Source organism: Galeopterus variegatus, unplaced genomic scaffold (genome assembly GCF_000696425.1).
Source record: "Galeopterus variegatus unplaced genomic scaffold, G_variegatus-3.0.2 Scaffold1076, whole genome shotgun sequence".
In the NCBI taxonomy this organism is placed as follows: domain Eukaryota; kingdom Metazoa; phylum Chordata; class Mammalia; order Dermoptera; family Cynocephalidae; genus Galeopterus; species Galeopterus variegatus.
Window position 1 is genome coordinate 48,127 of NW_007727187.1, and position 23,704 is coordinate 71,830.

Sequence of the window (23,704 nt, forward strand, 5' to 3'; positions counted from 1 at the left end):
GCGGGGCCCCACCCCCGGAGCTTTGGATTCTGTTGGTATGGAGTGCAGCCCGAGAATATGCATTTCTAACACGTCCCCAGGAGATGCTGCAACTGCTGGCCCAGGACTACACTTTGAGAACCAGTGGAGCAGTGGAATGGGTAGGAGTAGGGCTTTGTGGTGAATTTCAGCTCCTGGTACTGCTGAAAGTAGGAACCTTGCCCTGTTTAATAAAGGCTCATCCTGTGAGGCATGAACTTAACTTCCCCCATCCCCACCCTTCTCCAATGTGTGCTTTGTATATATTCAGAACTTTATGTGCAAGAGGACAAGATGAATATCACCATCCCCATTTTACAGAAAGGAAAACTGAGGCTCTGACAGGTGATCTGATATGTCCGAAGATGGTCTGAAAGCCGGTAGGAGTGCTAACACTAGGACCCTGGCCCTGCTGTGTCCCCCACCCACCCTGACTTCTCTCAGGAAGTTCTAGTGTGGAAGCAGTGATACCTTCCCTCACCATGGTGCCTGCCCCGGGAGACCTTAAATGAGGGACCCAGGCAGGTAGCTTCCCCCATATCATCTCGGAGCTGAGGTCTTGCTCCCTTTTTATTCCCCCACTAACTATTCAGTAATGTGATCTTCCAAGGTCTAGTGTTCTCCAGCCAGTTTATGTTCCCAGTTATTGTTCTGGACAGGTTTTCTGGGAAGCTGGAAACTTTCTCCTGCCAAGCCTGGGCTCTGCATGGCAGGCACAGCAGAGGGGGAGAACCCTCATCTGTTGAGCATCTCGTGTGTGCCAGGCCCTGCCCTGGACCCTTGCAGCCTTGATGTCAGATTAGCCTCTACCAACCTCCCAAATAGAGGTTGTCATCAGCCTCCATTTTAGAGATGAAGAAACTGAGGGTCTGGGAGCTGAAACAACTTACCTAAGGTCACAGAGTTGAAAGGGGCAGATCAATCCCAAACTCTGTAGCTGAGCCTGGTCTGGGGTGGCAGCGGGTCCTGGACTGGATGGAGCTGGGATGTGGGGGAGGCAGCCTCTGCCCCATCCACCATCCATGCAAATAGGGGCAGAGCTCTCTTGAGTTTCAAGATCTTGCAGTGGGAGGGTCGTGGCCTTGTCAGGAGACCCAGTTCAAATCCTGTGCTGCTGCTGTCTGGCTATGTGACTCTGGGCAAGTCACTCCCGTCTTGGGGCATCTGAGTCCTCATTTCTTATAATGATACCTTATGCTTTATAGCTGTTGGCAGTGGACCTATTCTCACGTACTTATTCCTTCAGGCCTCCCAGAACCCTGTGAAATTGACAGTGAAGCTGTTATTACTCAGCCCGTTTTCACAGATGATGACAGGGCAGTGAGTGAGTTGCCCAGGACTCTATAGCTAAGGAGGGGCTAGAGCCAGGACTTGAACCTGCATTGTCTTTGCTCCCCATACTTAGCCTGGTCCATCACCCAGGCTGCCTCCTCAATAGGGAATGAGAGCTCTGGGCTCCTCCTCTCTGTTCTTAGGTAGAATTAAGAGGCTTAGGGCTCTTAGGTGGGCTGGTGGGTCCTCGGTGCAAGGGGCTCAGGACTACAGGAAAGGTGGGCCTGGGATCTTTGCTCTGGGCCAGAAACCTGTAGAGAGGGAAGATAGGGTGGTCCAGGCTGTCTCCATCACTGGGTTCTGCCCACGCCCTGGCATTTGAGGCCCCTGGTAGGGAGAGAGGTCCAGCCCACTTTCCCCTCCCACTCAGCTCCTGGCTTCTCCTGGTGACTGTGCCTGTCCTCCAAAATGCACTGTGCAGAAATTTCTAGACTCTTAACACCTTGACGCCTGGGCCCTGCAGCTCTGCCTGAATCCGTCATCTCACATCTCCTGACCTGAATCTTCCTCATACTTCCAGGCCCGATTCCAGCCACCTTCTTCCCTCAGGGAAGCCTTGGGCCTCTGGCCACACCAACTTAACTGTCTCGAGTCTGTCCAGTGGGTGAACTGGGTGACTGGGTTGGTTAACTCCCCAGCTAGGCATGAGGGCAGGGACCGTGGCTGATGTGGGTCCAAGGCCCTGCAGGATCTGTGCACACTGGGGATGGTCAGCCTCAGACCTGTGCCTTACGTGCTTGTGACTTCAAGCAAGTCACTTACTTTCTCTGAGCCCTGGCTTCCTTCTCCTGAAAATAAGAAGACTGCTTTCCTTACGACTTGTGAGGCTTGCAGGAGATAAGTGGAAAACACCCGGCAGGGCACTGAGGCCTGGTGGGTTTGGGGTGCTCAGGAAATGCCAGTCTCTCCCCTTCCCTGCAGGGGACTCAGGCTACATTCTGCCTCCACCCACCCAATGCCCTTGAGTGGGGCGTCTGGTTGAGCCTTGATCTAAGGCCAGAACTATATCTGCTCTAGGTAGGGGGTATTCTAGGCTGATAATGGGCCAAGGATTGGGTAGAGGATGGCATCAGCTCCACACATACAGGTCTTTAATCAGGCTCTGCCTGGCCGGCCCTTGGCTCACTCAGGAGAGTGTGGTGCTGATAACACCAAGGCCATGGGTTTGGATCTTGTATGGGGATGGCCGGTTAGCTCACTGGGTGAGCATGGTGCTGACAACACCAAGTCAAGGGTTAAGATCCCCTTACCGGTCATCTTTAAAAAAAAAAACAAAATCAGGCTCTGCCACTTCCAAGTGGTGACCCTGACCGGGCACTGTACTCACCTCCCTGAGCCTCAGTTTCCAGATCTGGGAGGTTGATACTCTCATCTCCTGTGTTCTCAGGATCACACATGACCAGCACACAGGAAGCTTCCTGGTAGGTGGGTGAATAGGGAGTGGCAGTCCAGGTGACCGAGGCCCAGGGCTTCCTCCCAGGAGCCTGAGTTAGGCCAGTGGCTGCTTGTTTACATAACCAGTTTCCCACTGGAAAACAAATACTCCCCTTTCCCTCTGGATGCCCAGAGGCTCACCAGGCCATTGCACTCTTGGCTCTGGGCCTGGCTTGCTGGGACGCCTGGGGAAGCAGCACCTCTCTGAGCTCCTGTCTTCCTGTGGGAAGGGAGCCAGCGGGGTGTGAGGTCCTGTCTGACTCTATCTGAGAGTGAGGTGGTGTTGCCACATGTCCCATGACTGGCTCCTGGGGCCCACTGGGGGCAAAGACCCCTTGCTATAGTGCCTAGCACCTTTCCTTTTCATTCCTGTCTGACTGTATACCACCCTCCTCCCAGCCCCCTGTGGCCCAGAACCTTCTCACAGTGATAATAATCACCAAGCTTCCCTTTATTGTGCTAAACCATCTTATTCCTTGAGCCTCATATCTCCCTGTAAGATGGAATGAACTTTTCTTACCCCAGAGAGGGAAAGGAACTTGCCCAAAGCCCACGCTGGTGGCTCACTGCCCTCTCTACCCACCCTCATTCCCCGGCTCTTGGTGGGCACTCAAATTCTTGGCTAGATGTTGCCTCCCAGAGCCATGCCCCTCACATTAGGAGTGGGAAGCAGGCTGGTCCCTGAGAGGAGGAGAGGGTGGCAGAGTGCTGGGTCTCCAGGACCAGGGTGGAAGGCCCCAGGTTTTCACCCGGCTGCAGAGCTGGCACAGGGACTGTCCCCACTGCACAGACAAGGAGGCTGAGGGTTAGGGAAGGAGAGCAGTGGGTTATACAGTAGAGCTGGCTGGGCGTGCTCCCTTTCCTCCTTGGCTATTTGGAACCTGGGTGCTCATTCTGACCTTGCTGCTGCTGGTTGGGGTCCCTTCTCTCTGCTCCAGCATCCTTAGGAGGCTCTCAGTGGCTTGGCACAGAGCACTCTAGCACCTCTCCTGATGATAAAGATCCAGCCCAGCAGCCTGCTCAGGAATCTCAGTGGGGGCGGGAGGGGCGGGTGGTCCTTCCAGGCATCACCCTGCTGCTCCTGGAATCTAGGGGAGGCCACAGCTGAGAAGAATGGGCTGGGGAGGGGAGGGGCCATTGTGAATGGCTAGTCAGGGGGGCAGAAGTGGGTGAGCACCAGAGGGTAGCCCATCCCTCGAGGCCACAAGGGGAGGCAGGGCTCTTGGCTACAGAACAGGGTGAGGGCTGAGCGTGCAAGGCAGCCTGTGGCATGGCCCAGGAGGAGGAGCTGGGCTGCCTCCCAAGGTGGGATCCTTCCTGAGTCAGCGGGGCCTGCACTTGGGCAGTTTCACCCTGGGACCCTCTGGGCTTCCTCACAGTGACTGCAGGTGAGAGCCCTGGATGCAGGGAAGGCACCCTTCACTTGGGAGTCTGTCTCTCTCTCCCTGTCATTCTCTTGTCTCTGCATCTCTCGCTCTCCCCTCCGCACCTTCCTCTGCCTCTTTTTACCCCCTTATCTCCCCACCACCAAGTCAGTGACCCCCTCTGCCTACCTGCCAATCACTCTGAAGCCAGAGCAACTTTCAAGGCCCTGGCAGGTGCTGAGGCCCATGGCCACCCTGGCTGAACCCACCCTGAGGGGATCAGAATCTGCCCAGGCCACCGTGCCTCTTCAGCAATCCCAGAGCAGCTCAAGAAGCCCAGGGAGCCCTGGGGAAGGAGGCCCAACAGACCACGCTGGGTTCCTCTATTTCCACCTTTCCTGCCAAGTGCCTAGGCTGTTCGAATGGCCACTACCCTGCCTGGAACCCGGGGGCCCACTCTCTGGGATGCATAGCCCTTTGTCCTGGTCTCAGAGGGCCAAGATCCCTGAAGTTGACTGTGGAAATGAATTTCTCGGGGCCACACCTCCCTGGAGCCGGGTGCCCACCATGGGGAGGGCTGGCTGGACTAGGCTCCAGGCTCTGTGTCTAGGTGAGGTTTCCCTGGGCACTCTGGATGTCCAGGATGGTAGAGAGATGGTCCCAGAGATAGGGCAGAGGAGAAGGCTCAGAGCAGCCACTGGCAGAGATACAGAGGCATCCAGAAAGGAAGAGAAAAGGAAGGGAGAACTGAGGGAGAGAGGGGTGCGGCCCCAGAGAGCCTGGGGCCTTGCCTGGGCTGAGCCGCCTCCAGCTGGGTCTCAGCCAGAAGACCCCCCCAGCACCACTCTGTGTTGTCACCTGGGGGTCCCTGGAGAGCACCCCTGCACCTGTGTGCAGCGCTTTGCCTTCACTGTCTCTTGCTCACCCTCTCCCTGTGGCCTCTCTCTCCTCATCAAGTACCACTAACGCCCAAACGGTTCTCAGGCCTAGGAAGGTGCTGAGACCTATAGGCTTAGGAGGAAGGGAGTATTCGCCCATTTTACAGATGAGGGAACTGAGGCTTAGAAAGGTTAAGTTCCAGTTAGGAAGAGATAGACAGAGCTGTGTCTGTCTGACGCCCACCCTAAGTACTCATGCCGAGATAATTAAGGCTGCCAGGTAGTGCTCCATGAAGGTCTGCGCAGGAGAACGATCTAAGAAAACAGCCTGGAGGAGGAGGCATTTCAGCTGCTCCATCACTTCCTTTCTAAGCTCAGTGCCCGAGGGGGGTGTGATGTGACTGAAGGGCCTGCCTGCTGCCATGTGGGGTCCTTGATTAGAGTTCTCCTCCCTTTCCGTGTTTGCTCAGGGCCCACACCCCAGGGAACCCCAGCCCTGGCTCAGAGGTTAGCTTTTGTTAGCCACCTGCCCTGAGATATCTAGGCCCTGAGATGAGTATGTGAGCTGGTCCCTGGTGCTTAGTATAGCCCCAGAGTATCTCCAGTTGGGTGTGTTTGGTGTCTGGTCTGCAAAACCCAGTTAATCTAGGTTGGGCCTTGCTGGGGTTATTTTAATTGCCTATCATTTATAACTTCATTTCTGCAGGCAGTGTAGCATGACAGTAAAGCACCAGGACTCTGGGTCAGACTGTTGGGGGTCAACTCCCAGCCTCACCAGCTGTGTGACCTTGGGTGACTCCTTTTACTACCCCGAGTCTTAGTTTCTTCAGCTGTCAAGTGGGGTTAACAGCAGTGCTTATCTCACAGGACCATTGTGAGGATACACTGAGCTATGGGAGGCACTTAGTGCACCTCTGGCAAGTAGTAACTGTGCAAAAATATTGGCTTTTGTTATTGTTAAGTACTGGAGACTATGTTCTAAAGAGTCTCTCCTGTCCCTTGTCTCCTTGAGGGAGAGCTCGAGGTGGAGTGGAATCACCATGTAGCTTCATGATTATGTTGGTGAATAATCGCTCACTTTCATGTCTGTGCCCTTCCAGTCTGGGCACTCCCTGAGGGCAGGGATGGGTTTGATTTGTTTCCTGTGTCCAGCTCAGGGCCAGCCTGGAGTGGGGATTTGCTGGACTGCAGTGGGCAGTGGCTCAGGATGGAAACTCTCCGTGGAGAACAGCTACTTGGGAGCCCTGGGCAGGCAGCCCCTGAGGCCTTCTGGACCCATGAGCCATTTCCTGTGGGAGGAGGGAGTGTTGTCCCCTTTGAGGTCACCTTCGAGTCTTAAGCCTGGGTTCATGTCCTGCTGTTTTAGCCTCACCCTCTGTGTCCACCTCTGTCACAGCTGGCTGGGGTACGGCAAGAATTTGGACATACTGTGTGTTAAACCTACAGACACCTGGCCCCATCCCTGGATGCTGTGATTCCATGGGCTTGGGACCCGGGAATGGCACTTCAAAAACCTGGCTTTAGTGACCACTCCCGTCTCATGAGAATGCTGCAGTGGTAGGAAGCAGTATCACAAAGTAGGTAGGACATTGGACACCAGAGTCAGGGGGTGGGGAGTGCAAAGCACAGCTGGGCCCCTGTACTCTATGTGACCAGGGCAAGTGCCAGCACCCTCCTGAGTCCCAGTGATTCTACTTGGGGATTTGGGGTTAAATGAGAGAAGATTAGTGAGGCAATGCTCACAGAGGGGGTTCTTTTGTAAATTTCCCTTTTGTCCTCAGTCTTCCCTCTGCCTGACCTCCATTTCAAGTTCTTGGGTGATGGTAAGCTTCCTGGGGCAATCTGTAGGAACCTTGTGTCTGTACAACACCTTGTGTTGTACCCTCCTCTCTGCCATGTGGGGAGGGGACCTCTTCCCAGAGTCTCTTCTACCTCTGTCATGTTCACATCCTGGGGTCTGGCAAGCTGATTCTGCCTTCTTCCTGCACAAGCCTTGATAGCCCATTTTTCAGGTGAAGACATAGAGGCTCAAGGTGAATAGGTTACTTGCCAAAGACACAGCTCTGAGAAATGGGAGTGGAATTTAGGTCTCTCTCAATTCAAAGTCCATACTGTGATCTGGTTCATTATTCTGTCCCCAGCCATGGGGTTAGGTAGAGGTCTTTGACAGGTAGCTGACTCCTGAGAGCCACCTGGGAACCTGGAGCTCTCACAGCCTCTCATCTAGTCCCTAAATGTCCTTCTAAATTAGTGCTGCCCAACCATTGAGCCCAAATGGGTTACAGGTGTGTTGAGATGATTATTTTTCTCAGCCCTTGGGGACAGAGTTCTGGGCTGGTCACTTCAGGCCAGGTGTAGTTCTGTCTGTCCATTCCAGTGTGCAGAACAGGTAGGTGTACTTCTCTGTGTGTATCATGATAAGAAACAGGCTGAGAAGCAGTGGCTGCCCTAAGCAATCTCCTCCCTGTCCCCCAACATCCACAATGAACATACACATTCCCAAGAAGGATGGGGTTTATTGTCTTCTCTGGGCCTCAGTCTCTTCATCTGAGAAGTGGGGACTGAACTAGGTGATATTAAAGGCCTTTCTGGCACTATGAACCTGAGCCTTGGGACTCAGCATTGGGAGGGAACAGGGGCTTCATGGGGGCAAAGCAGCCTGCTAGGGAGGCTGAAATAGTCAAGAAAGGGAGCCATGAACAGCAAGAGGTCAGAGGCTATGGTTCAGCCTCAACTTTCATCTTTGGCTGTGTGTTGGCCAGGTAGGAAGGCTGGAGGGCTACCTGTTCTGCACTCTCCCATCAGAGTGGCCTCCTTCTTCATGCTTGGTTTGCAAGGCAAAACCTCCTGAGAAGGGCCACATCTGTTGGCCTCATCATCAAAACTGAAGGAACATCCTGGCCAGGATTGGTGGGGCTGATCTTTTCCTTCCTGACGGGAAGTTGAGAGTCAGGCCTCTGGGAGCTGGGGCAGGATGGGGAGTGGGAGCAGGCTGCAGGCAGGGGTGAGGAAGGGTGGGGGTGGATGGGCTCCATCATCTACCTCATTCCCTTAGGAAGTGGGTAAGGAAGAAGGAGCTCTGGTCTCATTCAGATCTGAATTTTAATCATGGCTCAGCCACTTACTTGTGGGGCTCTAGGCAAGTCACTGAACCTGAGTCTCAATTTCTCCATCTGTTAAATGGGGATAATGATCTCTCAGTGGTGGGTGTTACAGAGATTAAATGAGAGACAGTGGGTCATGGCATGATATAGACTATAAAGTGCTGTCACTCTTCTAAACAGTCTGACCAGGGGTGGCTGCTGGCCTGTGTAGCTCTTGTACCCTTGGGATCCTTCCCCCTCCCCTGCCCCCCAAATGCCAGGAGGCAATCCCAGCTCCAGGGTGTTAAGGTCCTTGAGCTAGTAGGAGCCTGTCACACTGGTTCCTGGGATCATGTGACAGGTCTGTTCCTTAATGAGCCTTCAGATTTTGCATCTGTAAGACAAACAGGGAAGCCCTTTGGGCTCTAAGATCTTGTGATTCCTGGGAAGGTTTGATTTGGATGTGTTTCTTCCGATCCATGACGGTTGTGGTAGTGGTGGCATTGGCCTGTGAGCAGCTGACAGTGCTCTCAAAGGTCTCTCCATGTCTTATTGCAATCATCCAACAATCTTGTGAGATGGGGGTCTCACAAGCATCTCGGTGTTAGAGGTAAAGACCTTGGGGCTCAGAGATGTTTAGTGACTCCCTAAACACAGCTAGTAGGAAGCAGATCTGAGATTCAAACCAAGGTTTCAAAGGAAACTTGAGATCCTAATTCTGCTTTATGGCCTCATGATTCTCTTGTTGCCCAGAGTAACAGCTTTTTTTTTTTCCTTTTTGTTTTAACAACAACAACAAGAGTAAGACCACAGACTGAAAAATAAGATAGTGGGAGGTCAAAAACTAGCCCCTGGAGTCAGCTGGGGTTTCAGGAAGCACATCACCTGTCAGACATGAAAACAAACACAGCTGCCTGTGACCAGCCTCTGTCCATGGCGATCAGGACAAAGTCCAGAGAACAAGCTTGTGGATAGAGTACCTGCCATGGGCTGGCTTCCAGAGCGGAACAGCAGGCCAGACTTTCTCACTCCACTTTCTGCCCCAGTGGGCAGACTGAGTGCCCACGGGTTGGATCAGTTGCCAGACTCACCAGATTGGCTGGGCCTCTGAGCCTCAGGCAAGCCCCTTTGGCATAACCCAGAGGCTGGGGCAGAGACCCTCCTTTAGGTGTCCAGCCCCATCCTGCTTCTCCCCTATCCCTTTGCCCCAGAGCAGCAGTGGCCATCGTCTGGCATGGAGGCCTCCAGGCCAGGCACACATTTGGAGGCTAGATCAAGCCCTCAGAGGGCTGCAGACTACTGGTCAGGAAATCAACAACTTCCGGATAATTATCATCATCATCACCATAATTGTTAGCATTTATTTGACACTGGGTGTCAGGCACTTTACAGATACTAACTCCTTGAAGCCTCACCATAACCCATTATTATGTTCATTTTACAGGTGGGAAAGCTGAGGCACAGTGGTGAAGTGATTGTCCAAGGCCACGCAGCTGGCAAGATGTGGCAGATATGGCATCTTTAGACAGAGAGAGTAGGGGAGAAGGCCAGCACCAGCATGGATTGAGCCCTTCTATGTGCCAGTCTGATGGCAGTCAACCTGCACACCTGCATGGGGTGGGCAGGGTAGCAACCCCATCCACTGACCAGACAGCAGCTCTGCAGTTCCCAAGTTCGCTATACATGTAGTATATCTATCCCAAGGACAGATACATGGCATAGCCAGGAGTGGGAACCAAGGGCCGTCTGTGTGACTCTGAGTCCAATGCTCCTTATACCTGTCCATGCAGAAGCCCCAGGGAGCAGGGGCAGGGCAGCAGGGAGAGAGAGAAGAGCTCTGGACTGGGAATCTCCAAGTCCTTTATTTCATGCTCAGCCCAAGCTTGCTGTGCTACCTGCGTTCTCTTTCTTTCTCTGGGCTCCTCTGAAAAATGCAGTGATCTCAAAAGTCTTCTCATGCAGAGTGACATTGCTCTGGGGTAAATGATCTGAGGGGAATGAGCCTTCAGAAAGTCAAGAGTGGAACAAAGGTGCAGGGAGCTTCATATCGCACTGTTTCTCAGACACCATTGTGCCAGGCACAGCTGTACGAGGAAACCCAGGCCTGCCTATATTCCACTCAAGAGCAGAGGGACTGGGCTGTGCTGGAGATGGAGCTATGGCAGTGGGTCTCAGCATATCAGAATCCCCAGAGAGCTTAAAAAACCCTGATGCCCAGGCTGTACTCCAGAGCAACTTATCAGGACCTTTGGCAGCATCAGCCACTCTTAGAGCTTCTTGGGGTAATTCCAGTGTGCAACCAAGATTGGGGACCACTGGGTTAGAGCATCTGGGAGATTGGAGAAGACAGAGCCTTAGCTCCCAGGAGGGCTTTTGAGGGTATGTGACTACCTGAAGTGGGATGGAAGCATGTGACTGCCAGCCTGTGTGCATATTTATAGGGAGAGAGTCCATAGCTTCCATCAGCTTTTCTCACCCAAAGGTGATTAAAATCCAATCTTGGGGTGAGAAGTGACCCATCCCCAGCCCCTCCTCTAGCCCGTGATGTTATTTCTAAGGACCAGAAACCTCCAATTGCAGTATCAAAGTTGGGTTGTCTGGTCTCCCATTTCCTGACCTCTTTAGTCCCTGCCCCCTTCCTGCAAATACACACTGAGTGCTTATAGTGTATGAGGCACTGTTCCAGGCTCTGGGACACAGGGTGAATAAGACAGGCGTGGCCTCTCCCCTTAAGCCTACATTCTAGTTGGGGATACAGACACGCTAATGAACAGATAAGATGGCTACAGTGAGGGGGCCATGTGACAGACCCAGAGGTCAAAACTGGCTGCTCCCTAGAGTCACCTGGGGAGCCCCCACCCTGAGATTCTGATGACTTGGGTGGGCAAGAGCAGGGGGACTAGGCATTGGTATGTTTTGATTCTAATGAGCAGCTGGAGTTGAGGCCCACTGTATAGATCAGATGTTCAGGGAAGGTCTCACGGAGGAGGGATCTCAGCCTTCTGAGCCAAGGCCTACAGGGGGCTTTGCGAGAAGAGTGGTCTGGCAGAGGCATCATAAGTGCAAAGGCCCTGAGGTGGGTAAGTGCTTGGTGTTCTGGGACTGTAAGAAAGCTGCCAAATGAGTGTGTGCAAGGGGGAAGGGGGGATGAGTAAAGAGGACAGAGGACGGGCAGGGCAAACCAGGCAGAGTCCTGTCAGCCACACAAAGACTGAATTTTGCAGGAAATAACAGCAGTGGTGGCTACATCACCATTAGAGGGTTGCAGGCAGGGGAAGCCAAGATCTGGGTTGCATTTTTCAGAGTCCTGCCTGGTGTGTGGTTGGTGAGGCAGGAGTGGAACCATGACCAGCCAGGAAGCTGCACTTGGAGGAGACACATTTGTGGAGGAGATGAAGGGGGAGACAAGGCGTGGCTCTTAGGTGTTCAGTCTGAGCCACTAGGTGGGTGGAGGGGCTGTTTATTCCCCTTCTCTGAATCCTACAGCACTTAGAGTCTTGGCCCCAAAGAGACCTTCCAAAGCCTTTGATTTGGTGTTTCCTAAGATGGGCTTCATGTGGTATTAATAGCTATTAAGTGAAAGATGGCTTCACCTAAGTTTGAGAATGACTCACTAGGGTTTGCTGCTGGCATCTCGGGATGTGAATAGTCTAATGTACAGTGGCTCTTGGGGAGGAGAACTGGTGCTCCACAAACTTGGTGACAGTGAAGCCTTCTGTTCCTAACAGTGCAGCAGAGTCTTCTAGGGCTCATCTCCTGTGGAACCGCTCTAGAAAACACTGCTCTGGTCCAAGTCTGTCATCTGACAGGCGGCAGGTCCAAGGAGGGCAGTTACCTGTGTTCGGTCACATATTGTGTTTCCCGTCAGAGCAGGGATCGAGCCTGTGCTTCCTGACTCTGTGCCTGGAGGGGCTGTGGCCACCACACTGCTTGGTCTCCCCAAGGCTATTTGGAAACATATGTGTTCTCAGGTCAGGCTGGAGGGCTCCTTCCCCATCCTCAGGTGAGGGACAAACCAAGTCTCCTACTCCACAGGTGCAAACTCATGAGGGGGTGGGCAACACAGAAAAGGAGTTCTCTCGAAGACACAGGCCTTTCCCCCTTCCCACCTCCTGCACCCAGGAGCTGCAGGGGAGGTGCGGGAGGCTTGGTAGTGGGTTCTGGCCTTCAGAGTTGGCTTGGGTGCTTATCCTACATGTCCCCTGTCCCAACCATTGGGTGAGGACAGGAGAGGTCTGAAAATAGTTTCAGCTGACTCAGGGGCTGGATCTCAGACTCTCTTCAGGAGGCTAGCACTTGTAAGTCCTGGTATTCTTGGTGGCAGTCTTCCCCTTCCCCTCTTGCCTCCATCCATCCATCCACCCATCCCTCCATCCATCCCTCCACCCAGTCTTTCATTCAGCAACATTTGTTGGGAGCCTACTTTGTTCTGATAATTACACATAGTCTTCCCCTCAGTGCATCACAGTCCACAGGGGCGGTGGACAAGTAACACGTGGAAAGTATAGCATGAGTTACAGTAAGTGCCGTCTTTGACAGCCTACCATGTGCCAGGCATTTTACTCGCAACATTGAATTTAACATTTGGACAGATTTGCAAAATAGGCTTTAATCTTCTTCATTTCACAGATGAGAAAAGTGAGGCTTAGAGAGGTTAAGTCACTTGTCCAAGGTCACAAGCCAGGAGGTGATAGAACTGCATTTAAACCCAGGCCACAGCCTGTTCTGGGAGTTGCTCCAATATCCAGCACTATTGGAAGGAAGCAGAAAGGGAATGCCCCAACCAGAATGTGTCTTGGGGGTCAGGGAGTGGCAGTAGCTGGAGTAGGAGGTTCCCTGGAGGATGTGATGTCTGAGGTGATTATTAAGGGATGAGTAGAAGTTAGTAAAATATTAGTATAATATTTTGTTGTATGAGTACAAACCAATTTGGCATAAAATGACATGTTTGGTCAATTTGAATTGCAGTTGCTTAGAAATGGTCAATTTACCTGCTATCAAGTACAGCATAAAATCAGCACCTCCATCCTGCTGCTCACATAGGTCTCTGACTATTCTGGAATTTTCCCATGAGATGTGCTTGCATCTCATTCCCTTGTGTTGTCAGTTTTTTAAACACAGCCTAGCAGGAAAGCTTGGGCAGAACCTCCAGTGTTTACAGAAAGTATATACAAGAAAGTATAACATACGGGAACGTTCTTTTTGCTGAGTTTCATCTGTAAATGAAACACTCACCCCTCACCTCTTCTGTAAGTACTGAGCCAATGACACTAAGCCCTGGCTATGCCAGGCACTGACCTCACGATCTCTTCACAACAGGGGGTGCAATTAGGAGTCCCACTTAGAGGAAAACGAGGCCCAGGAAGTCGCTTTCCTGTGGTCATGTGTTGGCACAGCCAGTAAATGAACCCTAGTTCAGGGATCCTGTCTTCTCTCTCTAAGTGGCAGCCAGTTCCTGCCCCCCAGCTTGCTGTTTCTCTTCCCCAAGACCCCACGCTAAGGGTGGTCCTGAGGCTCGCTGCCTCTTACAGACACTTGTTTGTACACGCTCTGCTTCCCTACACCAGAGGTTGGCAAACTTTTCTGCAAAGGGCCAGATAGTAAATGTTTTAGTCCAGTGAGTGTGGCTATGTGCCAATACAACTTTATTTATGGACACAGAAATTTGAAGTTCATGTAATTTTCATGCATTGCAAAATCTTTTTATTTTTTTTCAACTATTTTAAAATGTAAAATGTGTTCTTAGCTTACAAACTAGACAAAAAATAGGCAGGGGCTAGATTTGGTCCTCAGACTTTAATTGTTGACCCCTAGCCCATACCAACCCTTGTCTCCATCCCACAGATGAGAGACTGAGGCCCATTCCTCAGTGGGCCTTCTGAGTCCAATTGTAAAGTCTCCTCAGGGTTGGTGGTGGTGGGTTCCCTGAAGATCATGCTGCACCTTATCGTGGGGTGCCCTGGGTGTGTCCCCAACCTGAGCCAAGCTGAGCCCTGCCCTTTGTGGAACCATCCACTCCTTGTCACTGTGAGGTGGAAACGTCTGTACCTACAGGTTGGAAAGACTTTGTATCCTGGATATTGCCCAATGTGCCCTGGAGCCGCCTACCCCAGGCTCTGGTTCCAGCACCTTCTCTTCCCTCAAGCGATTCCCAGGTAGCCTCTGGGCCCATCGGATTGGCTGGGCTGCCTGCCAGTCAAGGGCTGCCTAGCTCTTATTTCAGCACTTGAACCCACCCAGCTGCCTCCTACATGAATGGAGAGGATGGAGTGGCCTAAGGCAACAGCACCCTGGGCTCTGTCCTTGCCTGTCCACCTACTGGTGATGTTGGGCACACTCCTTCACTCCCCTGTGCCTCAGTTTGCTTATAGGGTGCTGAAGGGCTTAGCCCAATGCCTGATGCAATTTGTGTGAGTGACCGAGAGACCAGCCAAGGTTGCCCAGCATCTGGAATATCAGGGGAATAGCAGCCGAGCAGTATCTGCCTTGGGTGTGGGCCTGATGCTGCTGAGTTGGGACCTTGGCAGGGAGGTTTCCTAGACTCTTCTTTACCCACTAACCTGAGCTGCTTTGAGCAGTCACCTTGATGCTCACCACCTAACTGGACAGAGGAATCCCTAGAGATCCCTTTATAGTCTTGGCCACTTGCCAGAAGGGAGCACTTCACAGGGGAAAGATCTTGGACTTTGGAAACCCCCACCGCTTATGAGCTGTGGTACTTGGACAAGTAACTTAACTTGTTTGAGCCTCAGGTCCCCTAGGAATACCCAGTTCGTGGGCTGGTTGTGAGGAACGAGGGGCTGATCTTTGAGAATGGCCTCTTGAAGTAGGTGTTTCTCACATGCGCCCACTCCTCCTCCCTCAGCAGACCCCATATTTACTCTTTTCTGAAAGCTTCCGTTTTCTGAATGCCCACCTCCCTTTGAGGCTGCCCTGGAGACCCAGACTCAGCAGATCATGCAAGAGCAGGAAAGTGTAGAACCCCTTTCCTGGACTTTCTGAAACTGCAACACAGCGGGTCTGATGCAGTCTCCAAGGGGCTGTTTCCACACTTCTCCAATTTCACAAGAATGCCAAGGGCACCGCCACGCTGGCTGCTGGTAACTTATCCAGCGCCACTTGGGTGCTGAGCCTTGGGCCGGTCCCTCAGGGTGTGCCTGTGTCATGCACTGGAAGGAGACTCAGCCATGCTGAAACAAAGCAGGTCCCGGTAGGAAAGAAAAACACGTCTGGCTCTGGGAAAGGATCTTTCCTCTGTTGCTGCTTTGTTCTGGAGAGTTTATGAAGTGCCTGTGGTGTGTCAGGCGCTGAGCTGGGAGGCGCGAGAGAGGAAAACCAACAGCTCTCCTTGCTGTTGTGCGGCCCCGGCAGGCCTTTCCCGGCCAGGCCTGGGTTTGGGCATCCCAGATCTCTGGCTCTGCTGACATGGGGGAGTCATGTCTTTTTCTCTCCAGGTCTGGGAGAGGCCCTGGGGGAGTTGCCAAGGCCAGACTTCCTAGGCTCCAGAGTCACCACCATCTACAATCCTCAGACCCAGGCCTTGGGCCTTGGTAGACTGGAAGAGCCAGTTAATCCACCCTCTCCCTGTCACACTCAGATTCCCTGTAAGTAAATATTTATTCACACTTTGCTTCCATGCCATTCGTGACGGGAAGCTCACTACAACACAGGCAGCCTGTTCTTTCTTTGAAGCTTTGCTTCACTTTGTGTCCAAATCTGAATTTTAGAAAGGCAGCCAAAGAAACTTCCTCCAACAAAGGTTGCAGAAAGCTGAACTGGACCTCTGGGGAGGTTGTGAGCCTCCCCCCAACCCCTCCCCCATTGCTGGAGGTATATAAAGGAGAAGCTGAGCTCCTGCTTCACAAAGATGACAGAAGACTGTGGATTGTTAGCATGTCCAGAAAAGGGTTGGGAGACTACATATCGATGGGGAAATTCACAAGACTTTAGGAGGAGGAAGGGGGTGAAGCGGGGCCTCGACCCTCCTTCCTCTCTGCTCTGCAGCCTGTTCCTCCTTCTGGAGCAGTGGAGCAGTGGGAGCACAGCTGGGCCTGGTGCCTGGCCCCCCGCTCCCCCCACCGCCCCAGCCCAGCTCTGCCCATGCAGCTGTCCCAGGCCAGCTGTCCCGCCCAGCTGCCCTGCTGGCTCCCTTTACCCCACAGGGCCTGAGGGCTGGCAGTTGCCATTCCTGGATTGTCTGTCTTCAGGGACTGGGCAAGGGCAGCCAGCTTCCAGCTTCCCTCTTCCATTGCCTGGGATTTCACTGTTGGGGGGCACAGTGTGCTCAAGCATGGATCACATCATTTCACAGCACGACTTATGTCATCTAGGGTGACTCTGAAAACTTGGAAACAACCTGTGTGTCCAGTCTTAGAGTACTGGTTTGGTGCTTTGTGAAATATCTGTGTGTGAGACTTTAACCTGGGGTCCTTGAGGTTCCTGAGTGGGTCCATGAACCCCCAGAAATTATTTGCAAAATACTACGTATACGTGAATTTTCTGGGGAGTCTGTGGCCCCCAACATGTTAGTTAAGTACTGATCAATAGGATGGAATCCTATGCAGCATTAAAGTTACATTGTAGAAGCACATTTTATCAGCATATAGAGATTGTATATTGTAGAATAAAAAAGCAGACTACAAAACACTATATACAGGATGAGCCCAATTTTGTTTAAAACCGTTTGTTATACATGTACACACTGTAAGTATAGCTATTTAAAGGATGATAATTTTTTATCTTTGGGGTGAGATAAACATTTTTGTTAATTTCTATTTTTCTCTATTTGTCGGATGTTCTATAATGCATATTTATTCCCTTTGTAATGGCGGGGTGGGGAGCACTCAGTCCCTTTTCTGAGAAGCCGGATCTCTCTTTCTCTCCTCAGCAGCCCCCACTGCCCCAGCCCTCTATGTCCCAAAGGGAGACTGCAGATCTGCAGAACAAGCCACAGGTGTCACCTCTGGGTCTCTGTCAGTTGATCACTAACTTGCTGGTCTCCTGGCTTCGACCACAGTCCATCTGGGCAAGTTGCAGGGCCTAGGGTTGTGGAGGTGAGGGTCTCCCCACTTAATTTCCGTCCAGCCACAGCCCTGGTAGAGTGGCTGACTCAGACCCTGACTGCTGAGAGTCAGGTGGCTGAGACTGCTTGGAGGACCACACTTCCTGGCTGTGTGGCTTTGGGCCAGTCACCCAACCTCTCTGGGCCTCAGCGTCCTGTGAAGCAGGGGCAGTTGTAGTACTTACCTCATAGGGTTGCTGTGAGGATGAACTGAGATGATTTGGGATCAGGGGTCACAAAGACCCGCCAGCATTGGCGCCCCTTCCCCCCACCCTGGCCCCACCCTGCACTGACCCACCTGCCTTCTCTCTTCTCCCCAGGGAGCTCCAGGACCAGCAGGATGGGGTCAGCCTGTATCAAAGTCACCAAATACTTTCTCTTCCTCTTCAACTTGCTCTTCTTTGTAAGTACAGCCAGTGCCCTGACCGCCTCCAACAGACTCTCCACCCAGGGACATTCAAGCCTGAGACCTCCAGAGCCCTCCAGGCCATGGGGATGGGTGGTGAGGGCTGAGGACAAACTGTCCTGGGTGGAATTGGGTGGGGGCAGCGAGGAGATTCCCAGCTGGCTTTTTGGTAAAGCACTAGATTCCCGTCTAGCCTTCTCCTCTCCTAGAGCACCCAAAGCCTGGGCCGGCCAAGCTGGAGGTGCTATGAGGAGAAGAGAGCTCCTGGATGCCCCCTAACTCATCAGCAGTTATTGGAAGAAGCCCCTTGACATCTTTCTCATTCTGTCCTAACCCTCCTCCCACATAGAGAACTTACCTCTTACAGTTCTGGGTCTCAGCTGCCCCACGACACCCTCATCTGTGTGGTCGGGAATATCTCCCTGATCTCCAATAGGGTGAGCAAGAGGAGGCCAGGCCTGGGCCAGGGTTGGGGGACATGTTCCCCCTTCCCTAGAACCACTCCCCAGGCCTGGCCACGTCCCCCAGATAAGCTCCGTGCACATCTGGAGCTGGTTCTTCTGGGGCCTCGGTTTTCCTTGCTGGCCTGGCACTGACTGAATCCTGCCTTGGAGTTGCCAGGATGATGGTATGTGTATGTGTGTGAGTGTGGGTGCATGTGTCAATGTGAGAGTGACAGTGTGTGGCAGGTGCGAGTGGCCTGGAGAGGCCTCATCACCCCAGAGTGGTGGTGGGAACCATGGCTTCTGCACGCTGTTGGTTCACCCACACTGTTAAAAACTCAGGTTCTACAATAGGATGTTTATTATGATCCAATTTTATTTTTAAAATGTATATATTCATAAAAACATGAATATGTTTTAGAGGAGAGGAAAATACCTCTGAATGTTAATGTTGGGGTTCCTGGAAGTTTTGATTTTATATTTTTGCTTCTCTGTATTTTCCAAATTTTCTACAGTGGATGGGAGTTACTTGTGGGGGGAAATGTTTTACATCACAAGTTACATGAGATTATACAAAGTCTGGGAAATAAATAATCATTCTAAATTCCTCGTCATAACTTTAAGCCAATGCACAGATACTCACAGGTGTGTTCCCGGCACATGTGCACATACACACATGTGTACACAAGCACACACGGACAGCCCTGGTGCTACCTGCCCTGCTGTTTGTCCACCAGCTCCAGCCCCAGCCCCCTCCTTGAGGACTGTGCTGAGGCCCCGCCATGGCTCCGGCCCTCCACCCATAGCAACCAGGCGTGGGACCCACCCAGGGCAGGGGCAGGGCCTGGGCACCTTGGCTTCCCCAGCCTGGTGGTCAGGCCCCTCCTGGCTGGAGCAGGCCTCTGGGAAGCAGCTGCCCATGCAGGCAAAGCCAAGCTTTCCCTGGCAGGCGCTTGGCTTCTGGATCAAGACCCAGCTTAAAGGGCCAACAGGCCAGGACTGGGGTGCAGGAGGTGGAGTACTGTGGCTCCATTCCTAGCGGCTTGAGGGACTAGAGCAAGGGGTCTGGGCTCTGGCCTAGGAGGTGGCGGAGCTTAGGGTTCAAGGGCATAGATACTTTTGGTCTTCTATGCAGTGGGGGAGGGTGGGGGAGACAGGCGCTGAGACCTAGTGGAGAAAGGGAGCAGGGTTGATGGTTTTGGCCAGGGCATCCCTTCCTGTCCTGCTCCAGGCTGCCCTATAGAACCAGAGACTGGAAAAACTGCTCTGGCCAGAGCTTGGGGCTGGTCTGGGGCCATCGAGGGCTTGGCCTACTCCCAGCTGCTCCAGGGGCTGGCAGGAGTCAGGTGTCAACTGCCTGTGGTGGGAGGAGGGCAGCTGTCATCACAGGAGGGTTAGAGGGAGGGAGAGGAGAGGGCTGGAGGAGACAGTGCATGTTGTTCATTTGCACATCGCCCTTCAACAGATGTCTGTGACACCTCAGCATGTTCAGATGTTCACAGGCAGAGCACCCCGGTTTCTACACTTACAGAGCTTGTGTTGGGGGGCAGCATGTGCCTCTCTCTCCAGAGCACAGACCGTGCAGGCCTGCCCTGGAAGGGCTCTGGTTTTTGTTGTACGCACATCGGGAAGGGGTCACATGATTGGGTTTGTGGTGTGGAAAAATCACCCTGGCTGCTGTGTGTGATCACACACACTTCTGCATGCATACCTCCTTACCTGTGCTCCCGCCTGACCCCAAACTCCCAGTAAGGTACCCCATCTGCTTTTCTTAGGTCCAAGGAAATCCAGAGGCAGCTGGTGCTGTGGCCATGAGCCTCTACTGGGTATTCCAGCTGGGCTGACGGTGGTTAATGTGGGGTGTGCCCCATGGCCCCCATCTTGGTTCACAGAGAAAGGGGGTGCCATGGGGCCTAGCTCACTCTGGTAGGCTACCCGGCCCAGCCTCCTTCCTGGTTGTCCCACGGCCTGGCAACTGGTCCAGCCACACCTCACAGGCAGGCTGCAGTCATCGGACCCACAAAGGGACTAAGCGTGCACCATCAGGGACTTCCTTCTCTGGGTTCCTCTTGGCAAGCCGAGGAGCTGGCTGGGCCATCTGGGATTTTGATCTATATGGGATTATGTGGCCCAGAGGGAATTTTCTGCCCTGCCTCCCACTTCCTTTTTGGAGTGGCTGTTTTCCTGGTTAGCCCCACGAGTGCAGGAGGTGAGAGGGGCAGGGGGTTTTGTCCATGTGGACCTGAGTTGCAGAGGGGCAGACTGTGGGCCTGAGGACTGGCCCTTGCCTGGCTGTACTATGAGGTGGGGGCAGGGTGGGCAGGGGTCAGGAGTCTTTGAGAACCAAACTCCCAGGTCCTAGAAAGCCCACTGTCTGGAGGTGGAGCAAAGTCAAAATGCCCACCAAACTGACAAGGTATCTTAAGACCGAAAAACCAGGCAGGCACTCCATGAGAGCACAGGATTTTTAGTGAGGAGGGTAACTTACTTACAGGCTGGTGGATCGGGCGGGCGATGACCCAAAGGTGGGCCTGCAGTCTCTCCACGCAGTCTCCTTGTTGAGCCCCAGTTTATACAGGCAGTCCACGCAAAGCAGTAGAAAAGGCCAAGAAGCAAGAAACGAGCTAACATCACCAACTCCATATGTCTATGGCAGTGGGTACTATCTTTGGTGGTCCTGTGATGCAGGTAGCCAGACAGGCTGTTGTCACACCGGTACTCAATCATTAAGTTTCTTCTCTGTAGTTAGCAAACTGTTTCTACCTATTGTTCTGACAACCTTACCCTCAGTTACTATATAACTTTTGTGGTTCACACAAAGGACAAGGTGGCCCCATCCTCAAGTGGATCCTTTCCTTCCCCACTGCCTCAGTTGCCTTCCTGTCCCCAGAGACCAGCTCTCTAGGATAGGGCCCAGGATAGAACCCAAATATCCCTACAGTTCCCCTGCCACCATCTGACTTCCAATTCCTGATGGATGAAATCAGGGCCTCAGTTTCCCTGTGTGTAAAATGGGGACAATAACAGGGCCCATCTGGCTAGATGAGAGGGAGGACAAATGGCAGCTCACTGATGATCCTGGTGGAAGACAGTGAGGGACAAGTGTGCGTGGTCACTGTGCCTTTATGGTCCTGGCCACCAGCTGCAGTTCTCTGCAGAGGCTGGGACTAAGGTCAGGCCAGTAGGCAGTACCCCATCGAGCCATGGGAGGCCTGAGTCACACTGATCCTGTCAAAACCTTATTTCAAAGCTTGGAAGTTCATCATGGATTTTTTGCATTAATTTTGTTTTCTGAAAAGTATTTCTTCAAAATATTATTTATCTTGATTATAAGTTTTTTTTTTTTTTTTGGTGGCCTCTTCCACTTTGTACCTGAGGCACATGTCTCATGTCTCACTCTGGCCCTGGGGCCAGCTTCAGTGACAATAAGACATGTTGATGGAGACCCTGTGACCCATGCTCACCCCAGGCTGCAGGCTTCAGGCAGCTGCTGGCCTTGGACCTGAGATGATGGGATGGTGGCTGAAGTGGAATCCTCAAAATGGGTTATCTACTAGATGGGTCCATTCCAGGCCCCAGGTAATGGCCCGCCTTGTGGGGTGACACAGGGCCACCCCCAACCCCAAAGGGAACGTGTGTCTTTCCCCAGACTGCAGGCTCTTCCCTAGCCTTAGCCAGCCTGGTGGGATGCTGGATCTTGGCTGGGACTCTACCTGTGGAGGTGAGCAAAGGCTATAGACCCCTGCCCTGGTGGAGGGGAGAAAGTCAGGGAACCCTTGGGCTTCTCATTTGTCCCCCATCACCTCTCAGTCACCCCTCATTCCCTTACATTTCTAATCCTGCATTTATAGTTGGGGTCCTGAGCTCATTCATTCCCTCAGCCACTCAGCTCCTAGTACTACAGGTCTGCCAGGGATTCAGAGCCATGTTCAACCCAGCCCTGCCCTCAGGGGGCTCACAGTCTTGCCAGAGAAATTAACACAGCAGCGAATTAGACCCACTGGGAATGCTATTAAGCAGGATCAGACAGTGATTGCCACAGAATAGGGGCACCTTAGTCTGCCTGGGGAAGTTGAGGAAGGCTCCTGGGGGAAGGTGGCCTCTTGCTAAGATCTAAAGGACAAGCTGCTTTGATGTTCAAGTCCATGGACGGCCTTCTGCGGAGCCTTGTTTGGGAAGCTCCCAGGCCCTAAGCTGAGCTGGAGGGGAGAGAGGAGCACAGGAAGGGCTCCCAGGCAGTAGGCTGCACCAGTAGACTCAGTCTGACCACACGTCGTGGTGGGGGAAGGGCAGGAGGCAGGAGGGATTCCCCGCACCTGGTCCTGCTGTCTGGACTGCTGGGGTTTGGGAGCTGAGGCCATGCCAACATCCTGGGGCTCGAGAAGGATGGAAGTGTCTCCCTCTGGGTCCCTCTTGCCTGGGCTTCTTGTGTAGTTGGGGGAGCCCCTCACCCCACCTGCTCTTGGGCTCCCCATTAACCGCCCCCTTCTCCTTCCAGATCCTGGGTGCAGTGATCCTGGGCTTCGGGGTGTGGATCCTGGCCGACAGGAGCAGTTTCATCTCTGTCTTGCGTAAGGACCCCTCTGTTTCCCTGGACCCTAGCCTGCTCTAGAGGAGAGGGCCCAGGCAGCAGGCAAAGCTGCTCCCACAAGTACTTTGGCTTCAATGCCTGTCACTTTTTCAGCTGACCTCAGGGACTTTGGACAGGTCCTGTTTTTCACCACTATACTGTGGGTCCCTCAGCAGGGGTTTCCAGAAGGAATTTTCTCTCCTCCCCAAACAAAGCTGCTGTTGTCTGGAGAACACTGGGGGATGAGGGAGGCTTGTTTTTCCCTTCCTGGCCCCTTCCCTCAGCCCTGACCTTGGGAAAGCCTCTTACATTCTCTGTCCCTCTATTTGCCTATTCAGCAAAATGTGGGCAACAGGCCCACCCCTTCCCATTTCAGAGAGATATAGGAAAGAGCCAGGAAAGGTGGGTTGTCCGGTGTTGATGAAGCACCTACTGTGAGCCTGGCATGGCAAGGCAGGTCCGGCACGTGCTCAGAGGAGGGCGGTGCCAGGCACAGCTACCACGCATCACACTCATCGTGTGCCAAGCACCTTGCACGCATAAACTTGTCTTCATCACAGCAGCCCTGTGAGGCAGTGCTATTCTATCCCTGCCTTACAAATGAAGGAACAGAAGCCCAGAGAGGTTAAGTCACTTGTGGAAGTTCACACAGCTTTTGAATGGCAGGTGTGGGATGGAGCCCCAAGAGCTTTGGTCATAAATGCAGCACATGGCAGAGTGAGCCACATGGGAAGCTTCTCCCCTTACTCTTCAGAAGCAGGACAGAAGGAGCCCAGACATTCCTACATGGATGACAGGAGCCTTCACCGTCTCCTCCAGGAGGCCCTCAGGGCTTCCTGCACTGACATCATGGGAGGGAGGCAAGCAGAGGCTGCAGGAGTACAGTGATGCCACTTCGCTCACTGAGCATGCCTTGGCGCGCTGCTCCTCCCAGCAGCTGCCCGAGGCAGCGGGTTTGGACTCTGGCCCATGACAGCTGCTTGATTTCAATAAAACAGAACATGGGTAGGATGTGGTGATGTAGGAGCCACACCTGTCACCCTGGCCGCAGGGGGCTAAGCCACTCTTCCGTGAGATGGGAAGCAAGGATGACCTCGCGGGAGCAGTGGGAGCAC

The 23,704-nt window shown here is 53.0% G+C and overlaps 1 protein-coding gene across 2 annotated transcripts in view; it reads left to right on the forward strand.

Moving 5' to 3' along the window:
- Window positions 1–23,704, forward strand: part of CD82 (CD82 molecule) — a 55,899-nt gene that overhangs the window by 10,659 nt on the left and 21,536 nt on the right. For both annotated transcript variants that reach the window (XR_550637.1, XM_008574630.1), the window contains exons 2-3: window positions 17,491–17,573; window positions 22,518–22,590. Coding sequence is in view for 1 of the 2 variants with exons in the window: in XM_008574630.1 (XP_008572852.1) it covers window positions 17,511–17,573; window positions 22,518–22,590 (136 nt within the window). In the remaining variant the exon portion in view is untranslated. The remainder of the gene's footprint in view (window positions 1–17,490; window positions 17,574–22,517; window positions 22,591–23,704) is intronic.